Below are 21,468 nucleotides of genomic sequence, written 5' to 3' on the forward strand. Positions count from 1 at the left end.
AGGGCCATTATGAGGTTCCTGAGAACATTTCCCAGTTGCAGTTGTCCTCAGCTTCCTGGGACTGGCCCACCTACTTGCATTATCCCTGCAGCCACCTGTTGCTTGTGACCAAAGCTCCTCTTCTAACGCATAGTAGAACAGAATGGTGTTTCACAGCTTCCCTCATACCTTCCTGTGCCATCTTTAGAGATTTTCTAGGGCTTTTATACCTTATGACTTAACAGCTGTTGGATAAGACAAGCCAATTAGGGGAACTTTACAAAGGGTCCAGAATAATCCATAAGTTTTCCTCATATTCATTGGAATGAATATGGGTCTGTAGCCACCTCTCTATGCTGACAGTCTTACTCGCTCCTCACACTGACGAGTGGAAAGGATGCTTCTCACTAGGAAGGCTGCAGAATGCAATCGGCTTGGATTCACCTTTTTTAAAAAAAATAAACAAAAAAATCTTCTTAGGCTACATAAATGGTAATATTTGTTGAATGGATATTTGGAAGGTGCTGGATCTTAACTCCATATAGAACTGGCACTGGCAGGGTAAATAAAAGCACAAAAGTTAGAATCAGAAAAGTTGAATTTGAACCCAGTCTCTTAACTGTTGAGCCTCAATTTTCTCATTTTTAAAATGGGAAAAATAGTAATCCTTGGGAGTTGTGAGAATAAATAAAATAAATGTATATAGTAGTTCTTTGTGAACACAAATGTAGCATACAACTCAAATATTAGTTTATTCATTTCAAAGCAAATTCTGACACTGTCTTCCCTCACACAAAAAAATAAATAAAACTAGCAAAGTAATCCGACCAATAACAAAGGAGCTAGGTGGCTGCTGCTGCTGAAGGAACCAGCCCTAGAAACATCAGCAGGAAAGACTAAAGCAGCTTCCTTTTTCTCTAGCTGCCAGCCATCTTGCTCCTGCACGCCCTGCCTTGGCCAGCCCTGGAGCAAGGGGGAAAGGAGGCCAATTTCAGACAGTATAATGAGAAAAGGGAGGAGAGGAGGAAATACCAAGTGGCAGCAGTGAAATGAAAAGCCCTGTGGCCACCCAACTAGTGTCCCTTTAGATATGTAAACTGAGCCTAAGTCAGAAGCTGCCTGTGCAGCTATGAAATCGCCTTTTACTTCATGTTCAATTGTTCTTGGAGTGTGATCTCAATGATAAAGAATAAAACCTGGAAGGAGGTGTGCCAAAATTGTTTTTTGTAACTGCCTTCATATCAGTGGCCTCCAAACTTTTTGAGCACATATCCCTCCCTGTAAAAAGCATTTGAGCTTATCTCCCCGATATTTTCATACATGTGTATTCTATAAGATGATATTCATTTTAAAACAAATATTAAAAAGGAAATTTTTAAAAGAACATAATTAAAAATAAAAAGAAGTTCTTTTTCTCCATTTTAAAGACAACTGCTCTTAGATACTAGGATGGCAGGTGTTTTTTTTCCTGCCTTATTGTTTCCTGTATTTTACAAATTGTCTGTAGTATTTATTGCTTTGATGATCAGAAAAAATAGAAAATTAGCAGCATGAAACTGTCAAAATCCTTTCACTCCATTTCTTTGCAGCTAATTTGTTGTTTTTGTTGTCATTAACCAGAGTTAAATGAGTCTACGTTTTTATCTAAGCTCATCTGTGTGTAATATAATTTTTAAACTTGTTTTTCCTTTAACAGTTATTTCAGTCCTGTAAGACACCCTGTGGTCCTGAGAGTAAAAGTATGGAAGTGCCTCATGACTCTCACAATTGTACTTGGAAACCTACATGGCACTTAGCTCCCAGGTGGAATTTAGGATGGTTGAATGCCAATGTGTCCAAGGTTGAACAAGATAGATGGTAAAAATTGTTTCAAGTTTCATGTAAGGGAGACGGGAAGTTTTTTGTCCATCCAGAAATATTTCTTTTGACATGCAATTTGAAACATTATTTTATTAGAACATGTGATTAATAAGCATTTATTGCTCACTGTAGTAATACAGAGGTGAATAAGACATTGTACTTGCCCCCAGAGAGCTTATAATTCAGGACCATCTGTTTAGTTGTACGGTTTGTGCACCGCACAAAAGTACCCAGAAAGGTGGCAGTCCAGCCCATGCCCTCCTCCCCAGGCTCTGTACCGTGGCAGGGGCTGAATCTACCTGAAGGAAGGTTGCCAGACTTAGCAAATGCAAACACAGGTTACCCAGTTAAGTTTCAAAATAATTGTTTTAGTATAAGTATCCCCCATGCAATATTTATTCTCAGGGTTATACTTATACTCAGGGTTTCATCTGGCAGAGTCAGCCTGAGGAAGAAGAAAAGAGATGGCTTTATGCATATACAAAGTGCTGGGGATTTTTAATGTTGCTGCTTTTACCCTAAAAAGCAGAGGACTGCTTTTTTCTAATTCATCCAACCAGTGTGTTTTTTTTCCTGATTTCACACAGAGACTAGCTGGTGTCCCTGTTAGAATTTAGTGAGGGAGAAGTATATCAACAGATGCATGTAGTTGGACTTTATAAGGGATGTAACTTCCACTGGAACATAAAAGAGTATGGTCCATTTTACCTGAGAAAATGCAAACATTTCACAAATTCTTGATATAGGTCTTGAAAGATGATTAAAAGGGAGATTTAGTTAGGCCAGTACCATGCTAAGGAAATCCATGTCTGCAGCAATGGAGAACAATGGTGAAAGCTGTGCCTATGACAGATTTAGTAATACTAGCTGATACTTGGGACTTTGCGGATATACTTTGTGTACAGTTACTGATCTTGGGCCTTGTGTGGCATGTTCAGTTTCACTGGAGGGAAAAATGGGAATTCCTAACGAATCAGAGCCTTCATTTTTCCAAATGACTAAACATTGACCTCTCTAAGTATGAATTGTTGTTAGACTTGGGCTTTTTTTTTAAGAGGAAAATTTGCTGCATGTGTCTCTAGTGTCTGAAAAAAAGTATAGCAGACACTGCGTTCGTGAGCAGGGATCACCCTCGCAAACCATATGCACAGGGCTCAGTGATGCCACAGGTGACACTCGGCGGGAACTGCCGGAGCCTCTAGGACCCTTCCCAGGGAGCCATCGAGTAGCCCTACTGCGTCCTGTTTCTGGAGTTTTTTGTACTTTTACTTATTTATTTTTTAATTATTTTGCTGTCAGCTGTTCTGTGACATCCAACTGAGTTGCGTCAGTCTGCCTGCCTCTGGCAGTTCCTCTTTTTCTAATTTGCTGCTTCTGATCTACCATGAATTAAGAAAGGCAAATGCCAGGACTCTTCTGAGTTGTTTGCGGAATAAGAGTAGCTAGGCTACAGTGAGAGCTGGAAGAACTCTCCTGTGAGTGGGGTCACATTACAACTTTCATGGGCCCCTTCCTTCATTAAAAAAAAATATGAAAAATTTACGAAATACATCACTATCATATTAAAATTGTTTATTTGACCTAAAATATCTTTTTTTTCTTCTGATTTTAAATGAAAGTAAAACATTTTCGTGAGCCCCAAAAGTTATACGGGCCCTTAGCCCTGGGTCCCCTGGGCCTGACGGATAAGTCAGCCTCGCTTTGTTTTGTTCTTTGTTAAATCCTGAAAGCTAGAGGCTTTTTTGCTTATTTCTTGGTTTTTGGCTGTGTTCGGGATAGTTGAAATTGTCTAGAGAATTGGCCTCCAGAGACGTGCCGTGTCCCTTCTGTGCACAGGGACTGGGCCTGAAGGAATAAGCTGAGCTGTGTCGGGTTGACAAGGCCAGAATGTCACGAGGAGACAAGTATTGAAATATCTTGAACATAAGAGATAATTGCATACTGATAGAAGACTCTGGAAAGCATTTCAATAAAGAGGAATTGTATGGAATTTTTAAAAATTTAGTTACAGGAATTAAATTAGGAAAAAGGAGAAAATTGACTTGATTAGAGAGCACAGGAGTAGGTGCATCAAGCTAAAAGCTGAGAGAGGAAAATGTGCTTTGGAGGAAGGGTCTGGACGATCTTTAGGAAGTGTTCTAAGTGTAAAATCTTATGATCCAGTGGGGTTTTTTCATTAATTCGTGGTAGAATTTTCCCTAACGTCATGAAGTGAGCTGCTTTTGACTAACATAATTATTTAAAATGATTTGTGATTGAGTTTCTCATTTCCTATCCAGACTGCATCGCAAACTCCCCCTCATGGTCCTCTGGCCTGCTTGCAGCACCTTGTGAGGATGACAATAAAGAGACAGACTAAGAATTGGCTTCAGGGTAAAACTTAATGGAGAGGTTAAGTGTAGTTGTCTGCCTAGTTGTAGCATGATTTATTTGAAACATCCTTCCTTTGGTATTCAACTGAAACATTTAACTGCGGAAAAAAAAAGTTACGTTTGAGCATGAGAAATCAGAAATGCATTCAGGACATGCAGAGAGCCCCCTTTCTCTCCTTTCGCCTCTCACACGCCTAGTTATTCTTAATGGTAGTCAACAGTTTCTGTTGGTTTGGGAAACCAGCAGTCCTAGGAGATACTTAATAATGCTTTTTGTCTCACTAGCTTAAAATAATGGCTTTTAATGAATCTTATCTTTCCTGTACTAGAGAATTCTGTATTATTCAGTCAACAGTGACCAATTAATTAACTAAAAGAAGGAGATAGGTCATGACAGCCTTTGTCATCTACTTATATTGTAAACGAAGCATACATTCTATTCATTCTAGATTATTTTCTTTAAAACTTGTCTCTCTCTGGGAGGTGCAAGGATAGTTCAGTGGTAGAATTCTCACCTGCCATGCAGGAGACCTGGGTTTGAAACCCAGTCCATACACTTCCCCAAAAAACAGACAAACAAAAATTGAACAAATGGTGCTTCAATAACAGGATACTCACATGGAAAAATAATGAAATGTGACCCCCACCATACAACATACAAAACAAAACAAACTTGTCACCATCATGACATCCAACTCTTGGGCTCAGAGATATGACCCTCCAAAATGGTCACATCTCTGATAGTCATTTTTCTGTTGAACACTTGGTATAATTGGTGCATTTTTTCTAGGGCCAAAGAAGAAGGAGTGCTCTGCTACCTTTGAAAACTACTCTGGAATTGTTTTCATTCATTCAATACATATACTAACTTCTCACTATGTATAAGACACTGTGCTCTCCCTGGATAGTTCCCTCATGAGGGAAGAGCAACAGTAGATACAACAAGTGAAATAAATGGTGTGTTAAAAGGTGAGCCATACTGTGAGGGGAAAAGATCAGGATAAAGGGAGTAAAGAGCTGGGGTACGTTGGGGAGAGGGATTGCAGTTTTAATGAGGAGGTGTGGGGGGCTTGAGTAGGCCTTGTAGAAAAAGTGACATTCAAGAAAATCCTTGACTGTGGGGAAAGAACCATGAGGCTGTATAAGGGAAGCGCATTCTGGGCAGAGGGAACATAAGCAGATCTTCTTTGTGCCAAGCCTGCTGTGCTAAGTGCGGCAAGGACAGATATGAATAAAACATAGCTCCTACTCTCAGGGAGTTGACAGGTTAGAAACAGGATTCAGATTTGCAAATAAATGCAGTGATAAAGTTGTACAAATGTAGTATGGAAGGCAGAGATTTTTTTTAAAGGTCCTTGTTATTGAATAATATAAGCAAAATAAAAAAATAGGAGAAATTATTCCCATTTCAAAAATGAAGCTGGATAATTGATGGAGTCAGGTACCCTCGACCGGGAAAGCTATTTCTCACTCTCTGGCATTGCACTGTGCGTCCTTCAGGAGACATGGCCTTTAGCTCACCCCCCTGCCATAGCACCTTCTGAGGGGTGTGTGATCGTTAGCTTCAGGCCTCCTCTGGACCTTACCACAGCCCTGGTTAAGTTAAAAATTGGAGCTCTCACCTCTCATCTTCCCTGACCCAAAGTGAAGCAGGGCCCTCTGGGAAAATGCATTTTCTCTGTATCATTTGCTGCCAGTTCCCTCTGCTGCTGTTGGAAAGAGAGGAATTCTCAGGCCCCCACTGCTCACCTACCTAACCTAATGTTACTGGTTTCTGACATCCTAAGCAGAGGGCGATTTTCAGGTTCCTCTCAAGACCATCTGTTCAAGCTCTCACTTCCTTTCATTCTCGCCTCCTCTGACAGTGATGGCAAAGATTCCCCACCCCCACATGCTTTATTCTCACTGGTAGGTAGGAGTTCTTACCCCATTTTTATGGTGGAGGAGACTACTAAGAAAAGTAATTTACCCAGAATCACTCAGCCACAAATGATGGCGCCTGTCCATCAGGGACCTCACCTCTCCCTTCTCCGCTTTCTGCCAGTCTTGCATTGAAAGGGGCATCCTGCGTGTGAGGTGTTGGTTAAAGGGTGCTGCAGTCTGCCTGGGGATGCTGCCTCCGAGCCGACACGTTGTTGATGCAGCACCTCCCTCCAAGGCCCACCTGCTTTGATTTACTGCTGCATTTATATTAGATCTCCATCCTTAGTTTATCATCCTGAGTCTTCCTTTGATTGGTTGCCCCCTCCATATCTCTCCAAAAAGCCTTCATTTTTCAGCCCTTAGTGGTCTGGGCTCAGCTGCTTCCACCCCCCACCCCCACCCCCGCCTACGAGTTAGTAGTGTTAGAGACCCATCCCTTCTCCTCAAGGACCTTGCAGGTGTCTCTACAATACTCTAGGAGTCTTCCTAGATAGCCCCACTCCAACAAAATTGTCCCCGTATACTGTGTCCCCTCAGCCATTATTAATCTGTATTCGCTGATATGTTACTTGGTGGTGGTTCCTGTCTTTTTTTTTTTTTCTTTTCCCAGCTAAATTGTAATCATTTCGAAGGCACAAATCAAATCTTATCATTCTGTACGTACCTGAACAGAGTAATTTGTTGTTAATGGTCTGATTGACTATAATCTGTTTTATCTTTTAGCTACCAGGTTCATAAATTCTTAATATTCTGAATTTTTTCTCTCTCCACAAAAAAACTCAAATTCTCACATTCAGAAAGTAAATTTCAAGGCATCCAACACACAGCATTTCTGAAGTACACTTTTAAACCCACGTCTTAATCCATACCAGGTTTTCAAATTGTTCACAGATAATTCTTCTCATCCAGAGCATATAACACTTGCTCAGCATTGAATGATATGGAAAGAATGGCCTTTCTTTGCTGCATAAGGGACTTTACTTTTATTCACCAGTTGAAATCAGCCCTTCCAATTCACTGCAGTATTATATCAATGGCATTTTTATTTAGAAAGAAAAAAGCTTTCTTCCACATAAACTTTTGTTACAAATCAGTTTATTGGGGCCTGTCAATGGGTAGGATCTATGAAAGGGTGTGGATTATCTGGTTAGTTCTTTGTGTGGCAAAAGGCTTAGACACTGCTTAGTACTTTCCTCATTCTTCATCATGTAAAGAAGTGTTTTTTTAAAGGATCAACACCTGACTGAGCCCTGCCTTTTTCATGGTAATGTTTTCACCTGAGTTGCTTCTTTTGGTACAAAGAATTAGTTAGCTAATACTTATTTAACCTTGGAACAATGTTTGTCCTAATCCGATTGGCAGAGCGTCATTTTAATTAGACCTTTTCTTCACAGCATCAGGACTAGAAAATCTCACTAGAAGTGAGTATGTTGGGAGCAATTTTTTCCCAAATAAGTTTTCATTCTACTTTTTTCCTTACCATCAAGGGGCATGTTTAGGCACTGTGAACTTAAGAATCGTGGCCACTCATTAACAAGGTGGATTTCCCTTCGTGGGTTGAGCTTACCTTTATTTTTAGAGCTGGCATCCCCATTTCATACTGTTGGCAGCTATCCCTGCCCCCCAAATGTCATCCAGTGTGATTTATTACATTTAGACCTGTTTTTTTGGTGTTAAAGCTTCTTCACGAGAATTACCACTAATTAATATACAAAATGACCCAGCACAATTTAATTATTTGGTAATGTTTTTCAGTGTTTTCTTAAAGATGGTGTTTTACAAGTCAAGGCCTGAACTTGCCTGGGTCACGACCTCTTTGCAGTCTTGTTAAACAAGAAGAAAAGCAAAACATAAATTAGCGTCTCCATTATAAGTGCATTATAAGTTGCTCTGCATTTCCCAATCTTTCAACACTCTGGAGAGCATAGTCACTGCTCATGTAAGAGAAGGTTGCACTAGGAAAATGGCAATGATTTAAAAGTTCAGCTTTTTGGCATGAGTAAGAAAAGTGCCTTCCTCAGGGTTGTTCCTCTGGGGCCAAAGTTATCCTCCGTGAGAGGAGCAAGAAGAAGAGTTTGAGTCAAGGGCTTGTGGCACGTTAAAAACCTGAGGAAAAGGAGAAGCAGCAGTTACCTTTCACTGCAGCACAGATATGCCAGCCTAGCCTGGGTAGCCTTTGGTATCTAGCAGCCTTCAGGGATATATTCCTAAATCTGCCACTAGAATTTGGTGTTGAAAATACTCTGAGTGTGAAAGCACCACTTTTTTGTTACAGAAGTTTGTATGTCTTAGCATGTTTGTAATTACCCCCGTGCCCCGTGTTTACTTTCCGTTTGTTGTTGTCATTTGCTTTGGAGTGTATCTGTCCCTGCTCCTTCTGACTTAGAGTGTCCTTCCTCTCCATGTTCCTCATCAGCCTCCTCATTCTTGGAGTCTCCACTCAGGTGTTCCCTAAGACTCCTCCAGAGGCTATTCTTATGCATTATAAAGATAAAACCCTTTTTAGTTTATGGTGTATTGGAGAGGCTGGAGGGAAGTACCTGAAACTGCTGAGCTGTGTTCCAGCAGCCTTAATTCTTGAAGATGATTGTATAATGATAGAGCTTTTACAGTGTGACTGTGTGATTGTGAAAACCTTGTGTCTCATGCTCCTTTTAACTAGGTTATGGACAGATACGTAAAAAATATGGATAAAAAACAAGCAAATAATAGGGGGAACAAATGTTAAAATAAATTGGGTAGAAGAAAATATGAGTGGTCAATGAGGGGTGTGGTATGTATGAGTTTTTGCTTTTTTTACTTCTTTTTCTGGAGTGGTGCAAAGGATCATGGCGATGAATACACAACTGTGTGATAACATTGTGAGCCATTGATTGTACACCATGTATGGAATGTTTGTACATTAAGAATGGATTGATCTGGAGAGGTGCATACTACAAATAGGATTAAGTTTTGAAAGTCTCTAAGTTGAATGGTGAAGTGCCCAGACCCCTGTCCCCAGAGACTCCCAGCACACTGGCACTATGTGTGTGTGTGTGTGTGCGTGTGTGTGTATGTGTGTGTGTGTGTATATATATATATTATATATTATATATATATATAAAATCCTCAGGGAGGAAATTGGGTCATTCTTCTCTGGGAAATTGAGCCCCCCACCCTCCCCCCACAAAAGTCAGGCAAGTCTCTCCTGATCCTATAGTGAAGCCCTCAGACGTAGAGCATCTAGGCATTAGTTTAATGGTTAAAGATGAATAATCAGCCAAAGATTACCAAAAGCTTGTGGAAAACCTCCAGTAAATAGGGAACAAGGAACTCAGAGATAACTGAGCAAGGAACAGGAGAAATGTTTTTTAAAAATCCATAATATTCATAGAAATTTAAAAATAAGGTATTGTGTCCATGAAATATAATAGGTGAAATGAAAAGAGGACATTCAGAGAATAAGAAAGACCTTTTAGAAATAAAAACTGTTATGGAAATACAGTTACTATAAAGATTGGAAGATAAAGTTGATGGTAACCAAAAAAATATTAGAAAGAGAAAAAAATAAGAAAATTAAAAGATTAGTCTTGGAGAACCAGACTTTCTTCCAGAAAGAAAACAGAAAATGAAACTATGAAGCATAAGATAAAGGATACAATATTAAGGGTGGAATAAAGGCATTTCCAGACATGCAAGTTCATTAAATTATCTCCCATGCGCGCTTTCTCAGGAAGCTTTTGGAGGATATGCACCAGGGAAAAGAGACAAATGAAGTAAAAGGAATGCCGGGACAACGGGGATCTAACAGATGAGAGAACGAGTTCTAGAGCGACAGCTGTGCAGCAGGCCCAGAGAGCAAACAGTTCAGACTGATCTGTGGGGACACAGGGCTGCGGGAGAGGAATATCTTCAAGAAAAAAGCACTGACTTTCAAATTCCTCATGTGCTGGAATGTATTGAAAGGATTCATGGTTGTGTTCACTTAGGGAGGAATTTAAGCTAGGTGCCTGGTAAACTAAGCAAAGAGGGGACAAGGCACTTAACTCTAGTTAAATCAAACCGCTGCCCAAGAAAGGAAATGTAATAGTACACTACATGGCTTAGCTGTAAATCATGTTTACACAGTCAAAATAAAGTAAATACTGAGTATAGATTTAACCAAAAACTATGAAACAAATAAATTGAAAGGATGAGGAAAGGAGCATATGGTGCTTGTGGGAATGGTGCAAGATTAATAATAAAATCCAATCTTCATTACTAGAGAGTCAGTTGTAAAAATTCTAAAAATAGTACATAGTATAACTGTTATTTAATGATAAGGAAATAAATACAAAAAGAAAAGCAGCAAGTGTTGAAAATGGTTTCCTCTGGGAAGAGGGAATCAGAATGGTGACGTAAGCCTTTTTTATGTATTTTTGGGCTTTAAAAAAAAAACTAAAATAAAAATTTTTAAATGAGATCATTTTATAAAGCACCTAACACTGTCCCTTTCAGTTAAGTGTTACATAAATGTAAACTATTATTCTTATCCTACTCCTAAAAAGCTTAACAAAACCTTGCTGAGTAAGTGATAAAAGGACTCTCCATTATTTTTTTTTTCCCAATTCCCACCATAGACTATGTTGTCTGGGAGAAATGAATTACAGGCAATTCATTTTTCTATTTGGTTTATCTTTCTAATCTAATCCATTAGGATTCCTAAACTAATCCATTGTTTTATTGATGTGAATCTTGAAGGAGTTGTTCAAATGTTGCCACTTCTGAATCATGCTCTTGGAACCCTTTTTCAGAGTTTTATGAGGAAAATTCTGATTTTTAAGATTTTGTTTTGCCTTATCGTTTGCATTTTTGCAGTTAAATAGATGGCTTTTGCACATTGTAGTGAGGCTTACTCCAGTTTTTAAGTTAGCCTTCTTCTGTACATTTTAACACATTTTCTCCTTATGATCAGGGCCGCAAGCTGCTTATCATCGGGACCACTAGTCGCAAAGATGTCCTTCAGGAGATGGAAATGCTTAATGCTTTCAGCACCACCATCCACGTACCCAACATTGCCACGGGAGAGCAGCTGTTGGAGGCTTTGGAGGTAAAAAGGAGCCACTGAAGTGCACAGTGTTTCTATGAAAGAAGTTAATGAGGCTGGAACTAAAGCTAAGAGTGCCACAAGGGTTGCACCTGGTATTAGGTTTCTAGGTTAACCTAGAACATGGGACCTGAAATACTACCTCTAGTTGTTTTCAGGAATGAGAGGGAAAAGAGATGAATATAAGAGATGAATGTAAGTGACAGTGAATATTTCCCACTCCTGGATGCAGACAGCACAGAAACTATCAGGAATGAATAACTTCAGGGCTCAGCATGAGTAATGCATATAAATTACGTGGAACAGAAACTTGGATTGGAAACAGGGGATAAGGTAATTTATCACTGAATAGAAAAATCAGCCATACTTAGTGGCTTCCAGCACATTTCCCGTCTTTTAATGAATTAGAATGATTAAAACTTTATCATAAAAGCTCCAGAAGTTAAAGGAACTTCTTTATTAACAAGTTTGTAGTGTAAGTTACTTTTCCCAAGGATATTATTAATATCCCAAGGATATTAAACGTTTGATTAATATCAGTGTACGCACATCACTTGGTGAGACCTGTTGGAAAATATTATCCAGCGAGTTGTGCAGCAGAGTGGAGTCAGTAAGGCTGCTTAAAATCCCAGGCCCGTACGATTGGGGTGTGCACCCAACAAAATAGAAATTATCCATATGATAGCTGTCCCAGGTTATCTGTTTGAGCAGCTTTTGTGCAAGGGTTTTATGCAAGCTTTTGTGAAGGGATAAAAATTAAAATTGTCTGCTTTGACACATACAGATTGTTACTGGAAAGGAATGTTAAACGTTTTAACTGAAATTTATTATGGATTTGAGCTAAATTTTTTTTCCAGCAAATGCATCTGTAAGTTATAATAGCAGTCCCGAGGAAAATGGGATTTAGGATACTCGTTTTCACTATCTCGATAGGTATAGGAAGGTCAGGTTAGATTTTAAAATGCAGGAGAATCCTATCGGCTTGATCTGCTTGGGTAGAATCACTGTTCTTTTTAAGGGTAAGTGTGAAAAGTGCCCAGTACTGTTGATGTACTTACTGGGAAAGTGCTTCCATTGTTGTTGATGTTTTTGTAGCTTTTGGGTAACTTCAGGGATAAGGAACGCACCACAATCGCACAGCAAGTTAAAGGGAAGAAAGTCTGGATAGGAATCAAGAAGTTGCTGATGTTGATCGAGATGTCCCTACAGGTAAGATGCTTCTTCCCCGGGAGACTCAGAGAAAGGAGCTTCCTGATATCCCAAGAGGTTTTATTATTTCCTGTTGCTAAGGTTTTAATTAATTTAAGTTATAATTATCCCTGAACTCAGGTTGATATTTGTAGCCTGCTTCTGAGCTCAAACGATGACTTACTGGTACTTTTCTTTCCCACTCTTTAAAATTCAAAATTGGAAAAAAATTACAAAGTTAGTTTTAATTAAGGAAGTCACCCTGTCTTAGAACTGTAAAGGATGTCAAAGAGGATTTTCTCAGCTGCCCCTCATTTTAGAGATGAGTATACTGAGTGTCCCACAAGTTGTCAAAGACTTGTCCAAGGTCACCTGGCCAATTAGTTATGGGACATTAATGTAGTTCAGAGGTCAGTGTGCTACTGTACATACACCAAGAGGAGCCTGGGAGACTGTCTTAAGGGACACATTAATTTAGTTATGTAGACTAGATTTAGGCCCTCTATATTTTCCCCTGGCTAGGTTTCTAGAAATTTCGTGCTAACTGCTGTAGGGTTGAAGCATTCGGATCACGTAGATACCTGAGACCCAGGCTGCTGCCTGGGCAAAGACAGATGGGACTTCTTTGGACTCCCTCACATCTATGGGCAGCATACCTGTAGTAGTTAGGTTCAGGTGTCAGCTTGGCCAGGTGATGATGCCCCATTTGTTCTGTTTCTGTGGATATAAATCATCAGTGTGTGAAATTCATCTATGGCTGATTACATTTGTGATAGGCTAAAGAGAGTGCCTTCCACGATGAGTGAGGTTAATTTAATTAGCTGGAGGCTTGAAAAATAGAGATTGGAAGGGAGCTCAGCAGCTCAGCATACCTCATCAGTGCTTGCAGCTCAGCCCAGATGTTTGGAGATGCAGAAAGGAATCACCTGGGGAAAGCTGCTGGGACCCAGAAACCAGGAGAGAAGGCCAGCAGATGTCACCAGGTGCCTCCCACGTGACAGAGAAACTCAGATGAATGCTAGCTGCCTTTCCTCTGAAGAACTATAAATATTTAACTAAATAAATCCCCTTGTTAAAAGCCAATCCATCTCTTGTGCACTCTGGCAGCTTTAGCAAGCTAAAACAGTTCTTTTTGGAATTCCACCCCTCTGTGTGCCCGTCCTGTGTCTTCTTGTCCTTTTCTAAGATAATAATTAATGAATGTGTCTCTGCCAAGCGATATGAATTCAGGGACCTTGGCTCTCACTCATTACTGAATCTACAAACTGCAAACTCTGGAATAGAGCTGGGCACACAGTAGGATGGTTGGTAAACTTGTTGAACGAATGAATGAACTCATCCCAGGTGCTGTGTGGATGAACTGGCTACGTTCTAGACATCGTATCACTTCTCGGTCCTGCCATATGATCCATGTAAGCAGTGGGTGGCAGAGGAAGTTAAGTTTCACAGATGCATCTGAAATAGGCTCTTGGACCATTAAAAATTGGGAACCTGAAATAATGCTTTTCACGCTTTACTGGTAAATTTTATTTTCAAATAAAATTTTTGTAGCTTTCAGAAATCTAAAGTTTAATCTACTGAACTTTAAGCTAGACTATTTTTAAACCAATTTATTTTACAGTATGAGCAGTAAATTAAAATTACAGACTAATCACTTTGCTTAGGATTATTCCTGGTTTATGTACATCTACAGGTGTATTGGCTCTTTCCTTGAAAGAAGATTAATCTGTCAGTCAGCTCAATCCTTCATATTTTTAGTCTTAGCACAATGTTTTTTTTTCCCAATAATTGCACAGAAGAAACTATGTGGGTGTTGTCCCCCTAGCCCCCATCCCTTCCTCTTCCTTTGATGCCTTCACATCAGTAATCACATTAATGCCCCGCATGCACGGTGGATAGAAAGGAGGAGTGTGGCTCTCAGGTCTCATCTTCAGCGACTGACACTTCATGGGCCTCCGAGTTTGAACCCCTTCCTGTCAGATGGATTTCGTGCAGCCGAGTGAACGCTCTTCAGCTCAGCCTGAGAGAGACGGAGCCTGGTGAAGAAGCGCGGGGCGGGGCACAATATGTCACGTTACCTCTCTGCTCACTCTCCTCAAGTCTGTTAAAACTTGCACGGGCCGAGGATCTGCTCTGACTAGATGTCACCTGAGGGAATAAAGTCATTTATCTAGACTCCTTTTTTCCTCCCTTTCTCTTGACTTTTAATTCCATAGCTACAGGCAAGTCAGTAAGTCGTTGCTCACACATATTAAATATATTTAATGGGCAAAGACCTGCAAGTACTGACTACAACGGAGCTGCAGCCAATTCCTTTTTTTTTTTTTTAAGAACTTGACAATTGATTCATATGTAATTCTATTCCCCAAGAGAAAAAATGTTTCTTTTGTTAGGTATTCACACATTTTCTTAGTCCTTTGTAGTCTGACCTCTTAACTTTGATACATTTGAAACTTCTGTTCAGTGTTTTTCTGAGATAGAAGAATAATCTTTAAAAAAAAAGAGAGAGAGAGAGGTCGGAGGGGGAACCCAGTTGCACATCCACCGGCAGCTGCGCTGAGTATCTGAAAGCTATTCCTGCGGGGCAGGGAGTTCCCTCTTGGAAAACAGACTCCTGTCCTGGAATGTTTTTTAAAAGTTAGGTGTGTTTCTTACAATAAAAATTCATCTTAAGGAATTAAAGACATTTTTTAATAGTTGTTTTCTAGAGAGCCTCACTTCTCTTGTGGACCAAAGAAAATAAAATGTATTTGAACAAATTAATATAAATTTGAATATAAATGAAATCAATCAAAATTAATAATAGTGACCTGAACCTAGGACCTGAGTCATACCCCCCCCCAAATACACACACACATACACGGCCTTTTCTTAGACCTATGACAGTGTTCTCAGCTACAGGGGGAGACACAGCTTACGCATAGATCCCGTCTGAGTAGTCAGCTCCACTCGTTTTTTTTGTTTCAACCCAATTGTTTTCATGAATTGCAAAAAAGAAACCAATGAAGGACAGAGACTAACAGAAAAGCTGTTGTGGATCAATACAGGTTAATAAGCTAATTTTTTAGTGATTTAATCAACCTCGATTTGGTTTCTTCAAGTTTAGTCTTCCTTTTATACTTCAGATGAATCCTAAGAACTGGGTGTCACTTGAACCCCAAGAATGGGCACCAGTCTGCTCTCACACTGGTACCTCCCAGGCACCGCGCCTCCTCACCCAGCATTAGCTAAGGGGGCCTCAGCTGTGGGCCTGGGAATGACCAGCTGGGTTATTTAGAACCTAGAACACAGCGATTTTCCATGCTGGGAAGTCCCATTCACTTGGCTCATGTACTCTCCTTTGTGTACTGAGACACAGTCGGGTCAAGAGGCAGATAGCACATTTCTCTGGATCAGCAGAGCACTCATAAGAGTTTTAAGTGCGAAACTGAGCATTTTCTTGGCATGAAGTGCATAGGTATGAGAAAGTACTGCTAACCCATTTTGTATATTTCTGCTTCTGTATTTAGATGGATGCTGAATACCGCGTGAGAAAATTCTTGGCCCTCTTAAGAGAAGAAGGAGCGTAAGTAGATAGAACACGTGAGACTGTCAACCAGATTTGCCACTCTGTGAAATCCCAGTGCTTATATTTTCCGAGAGAGAACTTATAAATTTGAATTAACAGCCTTTCTTAGATAACTTTGTTTGCATTTAAGAGAATTCCTTCACTGTGTTGTAGGTCTGAGAGACCAAGCAAGGAAGTTGATTGTACTGTTGGTCTGCTCCCCTTGTCCTGCTTTGCAAAACTTGCTTGTCACAATGCAAGAAAAAACTCGATGGTACATATTCATTAGAACGTGCTTCTGAACGCATGGACCTGTAACCATTTTCTTTTGTGAATTGCTTATCTGATAGCAAATGCATAGTGAAAAAAATGTAGAAAAACCATTGAGAAGCTATTACTGATTTTGTGATGAATGGCTTTAGGCAGACCCTCATTTATTTGTGCGTGTGTGTTTTGGGTGTTTCTTTTGCAGTAGTCCCCTTGACTTTGATTGAAAATGGACTATTTGCAACACACAGTGACCAAAGGAAGGGACCAAGGTGAAGACGGCATGGGCTCTTTATTCATCGTATTCAAGCTACTGGACTAAGTGAAATGTTCTCTGCCTTCAACACGTACTTGCTCTGCATGTTTAGTGCAGTAAAACTCCCTTCCTTATGCTTATTGAGATACCTAGTGTTTTATGGAAGGTGCAGATTTGCTTTAGGATGCTGTGCTTTCCTTTCCATACAAGCTAACGTGATTCCTTCTTACTCAGTTTTCAAGGGTGGGAGATGTACTGTATTTGTGAACACTAATCATCTCAAGCCCCTACACCATCACCCGAAAACTCTCAATAAGTGTAATAACTATTGCAAGACAACACTTAGCCTTTTCGAAGGAAGAACTTTCTACATGTGAACCAGGGACACTGAGTAGAGTTCTGAATTCAAGAGACAATTTTACATCCTCTCTATGCCTACACTAAAGGTAATTGGGCATTTGGCTAAAGGTTCCCCCAGAAAACTAGCTATTCTTTGTTGAAAGAAGCAGGGCTTTGCATTTCTAAGATGCTCTTCTTACTCATTTTCAGAGAGATTTCCAAGATGCAATCAGAAGATTTTTCTTAATAGAAAGTCAGATTATGACTGTGTTGGCTGTGACATCCCCTTAATACAATTAATTTGCTCTGTGGTAGCAGATACGTTCATCATTATCACTTGGTAGATGTTAAAACTTGTAAACGATATATATGGAAAAAGTGTACACCCCTAAACAGAAAAAAAGTTATTAAGATTATCTACAAACCTCCTGGCATTAGTGTCCATCTCTAAATGGGTCAATTCCTTAGTATATTAAGGGCTTATTAGCACTACCATTTTTCTTTTCCTCTTAAGCTTAATTACTTATTTAGAATTTATCCTTCATTTTAAATTATCTGTACAATGCAGTATCAAAGTAAAATACTATTCTTCAGAAAGATAAACCACTTTCCAGCCCTTTCCCCTGGCCCTTCCAATACATTTAGCACATTTCCTTTACCCTCTGTGCTTCTTCCAAAGGGAAGCAGAACTCATTGAGTCCTTTTGAGGGTGGTCTTTCACATGACTGAGTTAGAAGGAATTTAATTAGACTGTCACACTTGGTGATAAGACATAGAGCATGCCACTTTCTACACGCTGCTGCTGAACATGCAAGGAAACCAGAAGCCATCTGAAGGTGCTCAGTGCCAGTAAGGGACACTGTGATCACAGGGACACTCGGACATGGTCCTGTCATCTGTCCTCACAGTAGAAGGCAAATCATCTCCAAAGCTTGCTGTCGGGATTCTTTTGGTAGAGACTTGCACATCATACCTACTTTGTTTTGGATTGTCACCCCTAGCTTATTTTGTGACTTTTTAAAAAAGTAGATTGTATTGTGAAATTCTGTGTTTGCTGGTGGCCAGTATCTGGATTCCCTTATCGGTTTAAGATTTTGTCTCTTCTCATGAGAGCAGCACACAATGTATTAACTTATGTCTCTTATTAAATGAGGTTAATATTGTGTTTTGTCCAAAACTATATTGAAAAATATGAATATTATATTGTTTAATGCAAATGAAGGAATGCAATAAACAGTACCTATACTTGGAAATGTTCTGTAGACCAATATGTTGTACAAATCAACAGTTAAAACTGATAACCTGTGGGGAAGAGGGGGGCTCAGAAGGGCAGCCCTCCTTGTTTTTGTTACAACTAGCATAAGCGACAGATGATTTCCATTTAAAATCTCTTAATTATTTAGAAAGTACAGTGATTTAAAAGAAAAAAATCAGTAGCATATTTTAAAAAGTTAATGCACTTAAAGTTAAGTTAACTTTAAAAAGTTAAACTAATGAAGGACCGTTTCTACTTCTTTTACTTATTTTAACTTACTAAAAATTATATACCAAAGCCATGAATGTGTTTAGTAATACAATCAGAAAGGGAAACTCTCTCAATTAGAGTGACTCTTTCCGTGTACAACCCAAGGGACGCGACCACTCTCAGAGAGGATTTCTTCCATGGTTGGTTTTGGTATCCTTCACAGTTTTTACATTTTTTTAACTATCAGATCTCTCAGCTACCCTCTGATGCTAAGAGTTGGCTCAGAATGAGGCATCCTGAACAATCAGCGAGCCAGTCTGGGGCACAGGTCAACTGCAAAGCTTTCTGCCAGCAGGGCCTGCTCCCCCGGAGGCCAGCCTGGTCCCGCATTGCCTTGAGTAGGTGGGTTCTTCGAGTTATGCCAGTACTTCCCAAAGCAGATGCTGAGAAGGTGGGCAGCAGGGTTTAGGCTATTACAGGTCGGCCTGATGATAAAGCAAGGAGACTCCCACACAGCAGCTTCATTAGCTGCCACCTTAGATTTCTTCATCTGTGGGTGAACTATTAACATGTATTTTTTGTCATAAGATGTATTTTTAAAACTTCAGAGGGGAAGGTTTATTGTCCCTTTAGTAAATGTGTACATCTTCACTGAGACAGTTTTTTTTGTTTGTTTGTTTGTTTTAGTGTAACAGAAAAGCAATGGTTAAAATCTGAAATGTGTTTGGCTTTAAGGCTATCTTTTTCATATCCCAAAAACTACAGTGGACAGCCCCCCTTTAAGTTTCGGCAACAAATCACAAAGTCATGGATTAGATTCAAGTGTGTATAGTAATCATAATAACCAAACAGACTTGTTGGGAAACAGACCTGTTGAAACATTTGAGTCAGCTGTAAACAACCACCCCAACCCAAACACTGAAGGGAAAGTAGTATTTCGATTTCATTGCCTGGCAACTTGGTCCATGAGCCTCTTCAAAGAAACGACTGGAAAAGGTGTGTGTGAGAGAGCTCAAAAAAGCATGTACATTTCAGAAGTTATTGCAAAATGATCTAAAGTTTCTCACCAGCTGACAAGCAGTGCTGGGATTGGGTCCCGAGGTGAGCCCTTTGAGGCTGTGTGTTTCATAGCCACTGTGGCAGTAAGTGCCTCTGATTAGCAAGAGTCCCAAGTAGATGAAGACAGAATTTGCAAAAAGGACTTAAGTTGGCAAATTTCCCAGCACAGTCTCCACACAGCTAACTTTGAATCACTATTTTGGGAATCTTACCCTTAATGGTAAGATAATTCTTTGCCTCTTAGAAAGTTCTCCTTTAAGCTAGAAGAAACAATGACAGCATAGCAGCCATGGTTTTGCCAAATTAACTTCATTTGTGTGTATAGATGAGCCATGCATCTTAGTACATTGCCACGTCCCAGGACCAGCATGAGCCGCGTCTTTATATCCACCTAGAACAATTTCACCATCTGTCCCCCCTTGTTTTTCTCTGCTTTTTCCTTCTTCCCTTTTACCTTTCTTTGTGCCTCATCCTTGAACTCTCTCACACCTTTTCTTCTTCTCCCTTCTTCACAAAATGATACCTTGAAATATACCTTCCCATATTGTATCTCTTCTTTCTTTTGCATTTTTAAAATTCTCTCTTGTTTTTAGATATGTATGAGTATTTTTCCTTGTGGAAAAGGTAAATAAATGTTCAGGCACTGCTGTAAGCCATTCTCTTCATTCATAATGATTAATCATAGAAACGATTATAAATGGCCTTGGTCAGTATGAATAGGGACCGTTTAAAACATTTGGCAATCTTATAGGTTTAAAGAAAAAAAAAGTACCCAGAATGCTGGGATAGATGAGTATTTGCTTTATGTAAAAGTGAAATACAAACATAACTAGCGCTGAGATATGTGGAGGAGGGCTGTATACTTTACATGTCCTATTCCACGCAACTAGAAACGTAACAGTTTTTGTGGTTTAAGCTTTTCAGGGGCTAAACAAAGACACATTATGGACAAAATAAAGTTCATGAACTTGTTGTGGCCATTCCCAATCTGTGGTTCTAAGTCTGAATGGAGCACAAGAGACACAGCTTTATTTTTCAGTTCTTGCTGGTTTTTTATATGAAGTCAGGTGAGGAAGATTTGTCCCTAATAGAGGTTGATCAGGAAAAGAAAAAGGAGCCAAAACGTTTTATCTGTTCTCAGAGACAGTGTACCATAGAACCTGAAGGTGACATTTTATAGATAGGTCTGAAGACTAAAAGATTGTTCTCATAAAATTGAATTGGGGCATCTCATTGAGCTTCAGGCGAGTCCTTCTGAAACAACGGGAGAGAATGCCTTTACCTAAAGCATGCCCACTCAAAGGTCCTTGCTGTCCAAACCAGTCCAGAATTTGGGATGGCACTTGTTCCAGAGAATGCAGAGCCCAGGGCACACCGTTTTTCCTTCCCTAACCAACCTGCCCCTTCCAGAGCATCGCTGTCACAGGGCAGCCACCTGGGAGAGACCATTTCCAGTCAACTTTCACTTTCAATAGGGGAAATCCAACTTTCCCAACAAGTGGAGTTGAAAACATTGTGGTGAGGGAGTGATTAAGCCAGCAGCCAACCCCGCGGTCTGCTGGCCTTGAGCCGCATGTTTTAGGAGTGTTTGTGACAATTTGTGCACCAGAAGTGCTGGAGTCTATGAAATGAATTGGTTATTTTTTAAAACTGGAAATTCTTTGTTAGAAATTGACTTAGAACGAAGTAAGCCCATAAGAACATCCTACTGGTAGATTAGACCTACTGTCCATGGCATTTCAGATACTCCGACCTAGGCAACGGAGGAAAGGACCTTAATTTGGACAACTAATTAGAGTGGAAGTTGAGGCCAGCCACCACATTCAGAATTGGATATTCTTGACCGCCTGAACATTAATCTGCAAACTCCACACATTGTACAATGTATCCACTTTAAGTTTGTTTACCTTCTCTTTAATGACTTAACAGAAAAAACTGCATGATGAAATATATTTTCTCCAAATATATATATATTTATATAATATATAATCTTAGTTAACTCAAAGGTATATACATTGTATAATAAATAATATTTATAAAAAGAGACTTTTTGAATATAAAATCAAAAAGATCAACAACTTCTACAACTTTTTACAAAACTTTGGATACAGCAGGTTGGTAAATTTCTGTTGGAAACTAATACCTGAC

General features: G+C 39.7%; 1 protein-coding gene across 2 annotated transcripts in view; it reads left to right on the forward strand.

Annotated features, from left to right (window-relative positions):
• NSF (N-ethylmaleimide sensitive factor, vesicle fusing ATPase) overlaps nt 1–18,068 on the forward strand; it is a 182,337-nt gene extending 164,269 nt beyond the window's left edge. For both annotated transcript variants that reach the window (XM_077164052.1, XM_077164053.1), the window contains 4 exons: nt 11,068–11,202; nt 12,295–12,408; nt 15,897–15,952; nt 16,407–18,068. In XM_077164052.1, the coding sequence (XP_077020167.1) occupies nt 11,068–11,202; nt 12,295–12,408; nt 15,897–15,952; nt 16,407–16,428 (327 nt within the window). In that variant the 3' untranslated portion in view covers nt 16,429–18,068. The remainder of the gene's footprint in view (nt 1–11,067; nt 11,203–12,294; nt 12,409–15,896; nt 15,953–16,406) is intronic.
• Nucleotides 18,069–21,468: the final 3,400 nt, after the last annotated feature.

The sequence above is a fragment of the Tamandua tetradactyla genome, chromosome 6, assembly GCF_023851605.1.
Source record: "Tamandua tetradactyla isolate mTamTet1 chromosome 6, mTamTet1.pri, whole genome shotgun sequence".
In the NCBI taxonomy this organism is placed as follows: Eukaryota; Metazoa; Chordata; class Mammalia; order Pilosa; family Myrmecophagidae; genus Tamandua; species Tamandua tetradactyla.